Source organism: Fulmarus glacialis, unplaced genomic scaffold (genome assembly GCF_000690835.1).
Source record: "Fulmarus glacialis isolate BGI_N327 unplaced genomic scaffold, ASM69083v1 scaffold2418, whole genome shotgun sequence".
Lineage (NCBI taxonomy): Eukaryota > Metazoa > Chordata > Aves > Procellariiformes > Procellariidae > Fulmarus > Fulmarus glacialis.
The window spans coordinates 1,255-10,201 of record NW_009228738.1 but is presented as its reverse complement, the minus strand read 5'-3'; the positions used below and the strand labels follow the sequence as shown (position 1 = coordinate 10,201).

The 8,947-nt window shown below is 39.1% G+C and overlaps 1 protein-coding gene across 1 annotated transcript; it reads right to left on the bottom strand.

Annotated features, from left to right (window-relative positions):
• Positions 1 to 1,416: 1,416 nt before the first annotated feature.
• On the bottom strand, positions 1,417 to 8,670 carry IL1RL2 (interleukin 1 receptor-like 2; the record flags this gene model as incomplete). Its single annotated transcript, XM_009583563.1, has 5 exons — positions 1,417 to 1,793; positions 2,685 to 2,849; positions 3,663 to 3,806; positions 5,405 to 5,550; positions 8,550 to 8,670. Coding segments are annotated over 5 exons (953 nt in total), but the record flags the coding sequence as incomplete, so codon positions are not given.
• Between the last annotated feature and the right edge of the window lie 277 nt (positions 8,671 to 8,947).

The following is an 8,947-nucleotide window of genomic DNA, read 5'->3' as shown; positions in this document are numbered from 1 at the left end:
ATTGTGGCATACATAATATTGTTAATAACAACTTCCTTTCCTAAGCAGCTGTTTGGAAGGTGTGACTCCAGCCCCAATCATCCAGCCCCAATTCATCCAGCCCCAATTCATCCAGCCCCAATTCATCCAGCCCCAATTCATCCAGCCCCAATTCAGCACACAGTCACCTCAGATTCCTTACATCATCAGGGCAGAGGGAAAAGAGAAAAGCAAGCAGCTGCAGGGGATAACACAGGGCACCTCTCTCTCTCACTTTAAGGAGTACTGGGCAACAATGCTATTTTAGCTCTATTTTCTAAACACATCTGGAGCCAAAAAGCATGGTTCCACCACCCCTTTTCTTCTCCCACTGCACTCTGAACCCTCCAGATAAACTCACTAATCTGGGAGAAAACCATTCCAAGGAAAAGAACATTGGTGTGTTCAGCCAGCTTCAGCTTTCAGAGCTGACAAATGCTAGAGCCAGCATGCTGGCTGGGAACAGGAGGGAAGACCTGCTCTCCTTCAGCAACAGCGACCCACGAGAAGTGGGTGCCCTGAAGCCCCTTGGTCTGGTCCTTCAGGTAAGGCGGATGAAGCCAACCATCCTGTACTCCCCATGAGACAGTCTATGTCATTAGCTAATTGTTCCATTCGGGTAAAGTAAGAATAAATATATTAAGCCACTTAACCGGGAAAAAAAAAAAAAAATCCTCTGGAGGTTAATTTTTTGACTCAGTACAGCATTACAATGGTATTTTTACAATGTCTGCATGGGACAAGTGACTAAAAATGGTACAGTTCTTTAAAATGTAAAAAAGATCAGGGAAGAGTATTTATGCTTTGTCAGGTTCAATAGCACTTTTGGGGGCTGGGATTGTCTCTTACCTATTCTCTTGGATGATAACACACTGATGCAGTAACACAGAGGGATTTATCTTTCAGCAAACTGAACAAGGCAAATAAACTTGTAACAAAGAAAAGTTTTGTGTCATTTCATTAAAAAAACTGAAACAAAAACATTTACTGGCATCAACCATGCCATTACATAATATCACAATTTTAATTAATACAGTTCCCTTCATATTCAACCTTTAATTGCAAAAAACAAGTCTTCTGGTTTTTTGATAGTTTTTTTTCCCCTTCCATTTTTAATACCAAAAGAATTCCACCAAATCACATTGCAATTCTTGGAAAAGGCCTCATGTATTCCTACGTGGTTTCCATGTCATCACTGTGCTACTCATGACATTTCAAAGCGTTCTGTTGATCTGGCCAGAGGAAAAAATTATTCACATCTGTAGATGAAGTTGTACCTTCAATCCAGAAAATTTGGATAAGATTGTCAGCACAAAACAGATACGTGTGAGCTTCAATCAATCCATCACCAACTATGTGAACTGAATTAGTCACTAAGTGTCATTTTTCTTTTGTTATTTAGGGAGAATTAAAGTCTTTTGGTAACAAATGCAAACCTGATGAAGATCCATTTTTTCTGGATGGCATGTGGTAGCGCACTTTCTTCCAGAATCTGGTACTTGCTGAGCGAGACCTTTCCGAGAAGTCCCCTTTCCATCGGATAGCCCCATGCTTTTGCTTAATATATTTGATGGATTCTGGCATGGTTGTGTAATCTTGTATTTTTTCAAGTTCAATGAGAATTACTTTAATGCCGTCTTGGATAAGAGCACTATACATGGCTAGCTGCTTTTCAGACACATCTTCCAGAATACTGTAACAGGAGGGTTCTGGTACTAAAACAATTATCACTCTTCTACTTTGATGGATTTTTTCATCAGCGATGCTGATCACAGCTGTAGAAAAAAAGGTTGTGCAAAATTAAGGCTGTATGTTTCTATTTTTTGTTACCAACATGCTCGTTTGTTCACACCCAATTTTTTTTCTAAACAGAAACTTCTATTTAAGGCCTACTCTGCAAATTTATTTTTTTAAAGTCATAAGAGCAGGAAGGATCAGACGACTTTCACCATTTCACCTCACATAAGCAGTCAGTGGGACAGACTTTGCAATTTTCAGTGTCAGACGCTAGAAATTTAAATTTGATGCGCATATGCACACAGAGGAAACCTCCACAAGGATTTTAAAGCTTGCGAGGAAGGCAATGCTTTGTAAGAACTTTCACTAGAGACAAGTAGTCTTTGATACAGCTGATCGCTCCTGATAACTTAGTGTTGCTTTGTATTCTTTTTTTTCCCACCTGCACTATCTAAGCATCCGTTATACCCTTTATTGCATCCCGCTGGTTTGACAGCAATTCTCAGAGCAAATAAAAATGAAGCAGTGGAGAGGTCATCCTATCAAATGGCACCTCAAAGCAACAGGTTCTTTTCACACCACTCACGAGACCTACTTTTCCATGTTTCCTGCCATTAGTCATCATTCACAACCACAATTTCAACTCTTTTTCCCCTCAGCATCCTTCCATCTCCAGATGTCTAGGCTAGCCAGACATTGAAAAAACCTGGAAGAGCTAAATAATGACAAGGGAAAGGCTGAGATAAGCAGACTTCATGGGAGCACCCAGTGCTGTATTTCTCATTCTCCATCAGAGAAAATAAGAAAATCATAGCTCATTCAATGGTGAGAGATATTTAGAATCACATCTGATTGATTGCCTGTTTCTGAGTTGTATTTGCAGCTGCCAATGAGAAAACTCGAGTGTAATTTGTCTTCAGATGGCTTACCTTCTCCTGGTAAATCATCCCTCCCAAATATGAAGAGGTTATATCCACACTGTCTTTCTAAGACCTCTGGCAGTATCTTCAGAGCAAAAATATCTGATGAATACAAGCAGCTTTCTCTGTTCTTTGGATACAGAACATAAGCATCATAGATCTTCCCATCTGAAACTAAAGAGTGAGCAATAGGAGTAATATAAAACTGGATTCTAAAGACACAAAAGCAAGCAAACAAACAAACAAAATCTCTAAATTCTGTTTTTTCCCCCACTTGAATCATTGTTTTAGGTCCTAATCCCGCTATTATCTAAGCATGTATAATTATACTAAGCCTGAAATATCTGTAGAATCAGGCCTTCTAGAACTCAGTATGCTGGATCTGAATAGGCAAGAGAGACCTGCAAAATTAAGTAGGTTTGAATATTCTTTTTTGAACTCTAAATAAAAAAAATGTTATCACTGAATTATCTGGAAAATAGCGGTTCCAGTAGTACAACTGAATACTTAAAATTCCAGCTGCCATATAACTCATAGGTCATTTTTTTAACCTGGAGTTTCAAAACACAGCAACCACTTAGATATGAAAACAAAACCAAAATGTTTGGCCAATTTCAAGGTCTGAATTGTATTAGATATTTTGGAACAAGTTTTCCAGAAAGACCAAATTTAAAAGACTTTAAAGAAATCTATCAGAACCTCAATACCTCTAGAAGATATTTTCTGCTTCTCTAGCCAGGTACCTCCTCTCAGATGTTTGGAAATGACCCATACTTCAGCATACTCTCATAGACAGCACCCCTATCAACATTTTCTGAATGCCAGGAATTTACAGAAAGTAAAATAATCAGAAGTGCCTTCAAGTAGAAAACAAAAGAAAGTCAAAAATCCCAAAGAAGACCAATCACACTCCATGAGGTTAACTCATTGCTTTGCAAGGGAAGGTGAAGGTTCATTACAACACAGAGCACTGTTACACAAACATACCTTTTTTACCCAGGAAAGGATGGCAGGAGTCCCGAAACCAAAGCACAATATCTATTTTGAAGATCTTGTAGATAAAGAGAGTAAAAAACACTAAAAATACCAAAGAAACTCCTCCTCCAATTAAGTAATGCTGAATGTTCTGAACTGCAGTACAGTAGAATAAGAGAGAAAACAAACAAGACAGTTATACACTGAACCAGAGAAAGACAAGAGATGTTCAAAATTGCTTAGTCATTAAAATATATAAAAAAAAAGGAGTGAATTAATAGGACTGAAAGTTTTTCATGTATGCTTTCTGCAAATACTGTTATTTGACTGTTCTTCTCTTTCAGAGAAAAGATAACCTTAGCAATGTGACAAATGAGGCTACTCTTCAGCTGAAACACCAAAATATTGACGTATATCCCAGTGCAGCAGTAGAGTGAGAATTCTTGTACAAAATTTTATCAGTCAGAAAGCAAGAAAGTCAGAGGTGGGGAGGTGATTTCCTGACCATGCTAGTCTCCCCAGACCAACCAGTTTTCCATTGTCTCTAGCCTCTTCGAAGATATCATTGAACCTACTAATTCGTTGTCCTTAATAGATTTGTTGTCCTTAAAACAACAAACACCCTCCACAAACTGCATTTTTTAGTTCATGCATATTAAAAGATTTCTGAGGTTAAATCCTACTCTGACAATCTTTATGAAGAAACTTATAGTTATGTAACAAGCTAGAGCTCAGATCTACTTTCAGTCAATTATTTGTTTACAGTGTGGCCAGTTAAAGGTAAGTTTGAGAATAACATTTGTCAAAGGATTGGCTCACAGTTGACAAAGCCAGCTCAATACAAGCTCAATAGACCACAGGCTCTTCTGCAGCTAAATTTAAAAAAAAATGGGCACTTGTAATATCTGGTGATTTGCTTTTCTGTGTATCTGTTTTTTAAATAAAAAGAATTAATTTTTTCAGCCTTGTGTTGGAGTTTTCAAAGCTCACTTTACCTTTAAGTTCATCTACTAAAAAAAAAAAAAAAGTCATGCTAGCCAGCAATAGGTCAAACTTATCCTTGTCTCTGAGCACAAGACTGGGGTCTCCAACAAGTGGCAGGATGCTCCCAACCAACGCGCATGAGCCTATCTAGAAGGTGATAACACAGCACATGCATCAGTAATCGAAAGTCCATAACCTTTCCAAGCAATCTATTTCATTCCTTCACTATCATCACTGTTCGAGTTTCTCCTATTATATAATAGGTGGGTTTTTTTTTTTCCTTTCTCCTGGCAGTCTGAGCCCAGTATTTGTTACTGAAGGATAGGACAACCAGGTCCACATATACATTCATGTCCTTTTGACAGTCTGTTCCACACTTAGTTATGCCTTCCCTCCAGCTCTTTTAGAGAATGGGCCATTTTCACTGCTCTTCTAGACACATGATCTCCTCTGCTCCACGATTCTTTAAGTACAAGTGTGTAAAATGAAGCACAGTATTCCACTGAGGTCTCATACTTAGTTCAAATAAATTGGAGTCTTTCATTAATGTTTCCTAAAACACTTAATGACAGAAGACAAAGCAAATTAAAAGTGCTTTTTCTTTAATTTTGCTAAGAATACAATAAAAAATTCACAAAGAAAGGTATTGAGCTGCATTGCCCACTTTGCACATGGTACATCATGCAGTTTTAGCTCTAAGTAGGGTGTTGTCAAACTAACTGAGAAGTAAGCATCATTGATCACCGTTTTATCAAGATGAGATCTCTTACCTGGGCGTTCCAATTTGATGTAGGCTGTAAATTGTTGAGAACCATATATGAAGTGACAGAAAAATTTATGAGCATAATCCTTTACTTTCACTTTTGAAATGTTAAATTTTGTTCCAGATACAGCAAGTCCATGAGGCATCCCCTCTCTGTCATTAAAAAAGGGTAAAAACGAAACATCTGTAGAGAAACTGAAATATCAGTGCCTAATAGGGCACAGATTCATCTATCCACAAACACAAGAACATTCATTTTTTACCTCTATAAACCTAAGAAGCCAGTGAACCACAGTAAATATCACCCCTGTAACAAACAGCTTCATGACCAGTGGTCATTTGGCATTGAGTTGTTGGGGTTTTTTTGCTGGGTGGGACAGAGTGCACCATTAGCAGTTTTGCAGGTGATACAGAACTCAGAGGGATGGCTGATACACCAGAGGGTCATGCTACCATCCAGAGGAACCTTGACAGGCTGGAGAAATGGGCTGACAGGAACCTCATGATGTTCAAAGCAAAATGCAAATCCTGCACCTGAGGAGGCATAACCAGTCCCCAGGCATTCTGAACTGCATCAAGAACAGCGCTGCCAGCAGGTTAAGGGAGATGATCCTTCCCCTCTACTCAGCACTGGTGAGGTCACACCTGGAGTAGTGGGGCCAGTTCTGGGCTCCCCAATACAAGAGATGTATGAATTTACTGGAGTAAGTCCAGTGCAGGGCCATGAAAATGATTAAAGGAGTAGAGCATCTGTCATACGAGAGAGCAAGGACTGTTCAGCCCGGAGAAGAGAAGGCTCGGGGGCAGGGGATGGGGAGTGGATCTCATCAGTATGTGTAAATACCTGACGGGAAGGAGTGGAGAAGAGGGAGCCAGGCTCCTTTCAGGAGGGCCCACTGACAGGACAAGAGGCAATGAGCACAAATTGAAACACTTTCCCATCTGAAATTCCAGCTGAACACTTTAGTACTGTCAGGGTGGTCAAACACTGGAACATGTTGCCCAGAGAAGTTGTGAAGTCTCCACCTGTGGAGATATTCAAAACCCAACTGGACACAGCCCTGAGCAGTCTGCTCTATCTGACCCTGCTTGAGCAGGGGGCTTGGACTAGACAATCTCAAGAGGTGCCTTCCAACCTAAATGATTCTGTGAATGGAAGACTATTCAAACCAGTAATAACTAGTAATAAAAGTGTCAAGAGAAAAATCATCTTCCAGGATTCTGTATACTGATGATGAAGCAGAGACCTTTCTAAGCATACTAAGACTCTCCGAGCCCACACTGTCCACAGTCAATGGCACCAACCAACTTGGGAAATAATGATGAACAAAATTCACAAAAGCTGGGTGACCCTGGCACCAAAGGACAACAAACACGGTGATACTGACTTTATGGATGATATCTATTGCCACAAGAGGCTTGGAGATATAATATGCTATCCTGTTAAATACCATTCTGCTCTAAGGCAGGTTTACAAGTATGAGGTGGGAGGGGCTGCAGCAGGAAGGTACCTACAAACTGGCATCCTACCCTATATACCAAAGTGACATGACTTTATGTGCTCAAGGAGGAAAACTCATTTTGCAGAACATCCTGAAGAACCAGTTTCTGTTACATATATAATTGCCAGCAACTTCTGTCATGCAACGCCAATACAAACCTCATCATTTTGCAACATGTTCAGATTTGTTCAAGTCAGTTTTAACTTTCCTCCCAGCAGAGGAAAGAATTACCTCCTAGGTGTAAGCCCTCAAGCCCATAATGTTGGCCATGCCTACAATGTGCTTTGCTACTAGCAAACGCTCCACAAATTTAATTGCTGAGAAATTGCTGCTATTTTTTTAAATAAAACATTATTATTGCAATTAGATTCATTTCTCTGATACTGGATAACTTTGAACTATTAATCCTAATTAGAACTTGCGCAGGATGTATTTTGCACATCTCCATCTCTGGCATGGGAAAATTATCAGGCAGGGAAGCGATTAGAAATGGAGATCACTTCCAAGCGAGCCAAAAATCTTAACAGAGAATTGCTTTAAGTTAAATACATTAAATGCTTTTCCGGAAGATGTGTTTAATAGCAGCACCAAGTTGGTTTCAGAAGAAGCTGCAGTTACAGTAACTTTAAACATAGCTACCCAGAGCTCCACATGTGTCCTAACTGGTGAAGCTGAGAAACTTCATGCCCTGAAGAATAATGGGCTTAGTTGTGCCTTAGAGACCATAAGCTGGGGCCCTAATATTTATAGACGAACAACAAAGTATACAGATCGATAATGAAAGTAATAATTCCCCCTAAAGGAACTTGGAGACAAAGTAGAACTAAGATGCTTTCTGGAAGCCAGATACAGATGAATGAAAAAAATAACTGTAAAAGCAGTCTGCAACCTAACTCTCTAGCCATATTTTGCACTGATGATGGCACTTCATGGAGATGGCAATGCTTCTGCATGAGTGTGAACTGATCAGCTGCAATTTTTTTTTCTTTCTTCTTTGCACTACATTTTAAGGGTTATATTTAACAGCAGCGATTGATACAATGAGAAAGCAAACTGTACATCCACACTCTGCTACAGCATAGACAGTCACTGAGTAACAAAGGTCCTGCTCTCTCGAAAGAAATTGCTGATTTTATCAGCCTAATTTGTGTTTGATTTTCCCAAACATAAAAAAATGTCCTAAATGTCCTGCAACAAGAGCTTCTGCTTTGTGTTCTTGAGGATCAGCAGCTGTGTCTGTACTTGGAAAAAGACCAACTTCACAAATAAAAGTAAGTGGGATGGTTTTTTTGTCTTGGAACAATCTATCCTTCCCATACTTAAGGACAGAGGGCAGGCTTTAATCTGTTAGCAAAAAGGATCGCATAAGAACAAGTGCATAAATAAGCCTTACAAAATTATATGTTTCACAACAGCATTATAAAAACCTACATATGATTGCTTCATTACATTTGTATCAGATACATCAGTATTTATAATAAAATGTTTATTTTTTTTTAAACCAAGCAATAAGAATGTAAGGTACTTGATGCAGACTTCTAATCAGTCTTTCAATGACTAGTAGTAAACTTTATGGTGAATTCACTGCAAATTGCTGCAGATCACTTCACCTAGAAAAGCACTTACAATTCCATGTACAAGGATACTTACTCATAAAACTGTTCCCTGTAGGTGCTATCAAAGCTATCAACATCCTCATCATTAACTTGCCAGAATGGAATCAAGCCATTTATGCCACTTGATATATTACATTCCATAACTACATGAGAGCCTACAAAAAAAACATTTAAATATGGCAATTGAAGGTCTTGTAACAGAAGCAGGATCAAGTGATTAGGGAACAGCTGGGAAAGGGAGGGATATCAAAAAACCCACTTACCTTATGAAAAGCAGGGTCCTTAAAACTCATCCATTTGCAATCCACACTTGGGTGTCTCCAGTCTAGATACAAATTCCACCCTAAACATAGGTGTCTAAATGTCCATGTCTACATGTGAGGTAGATGTCTAAGCTAGTAACAGAGTTCAGCTCTGCTGGAGTCCACTCAC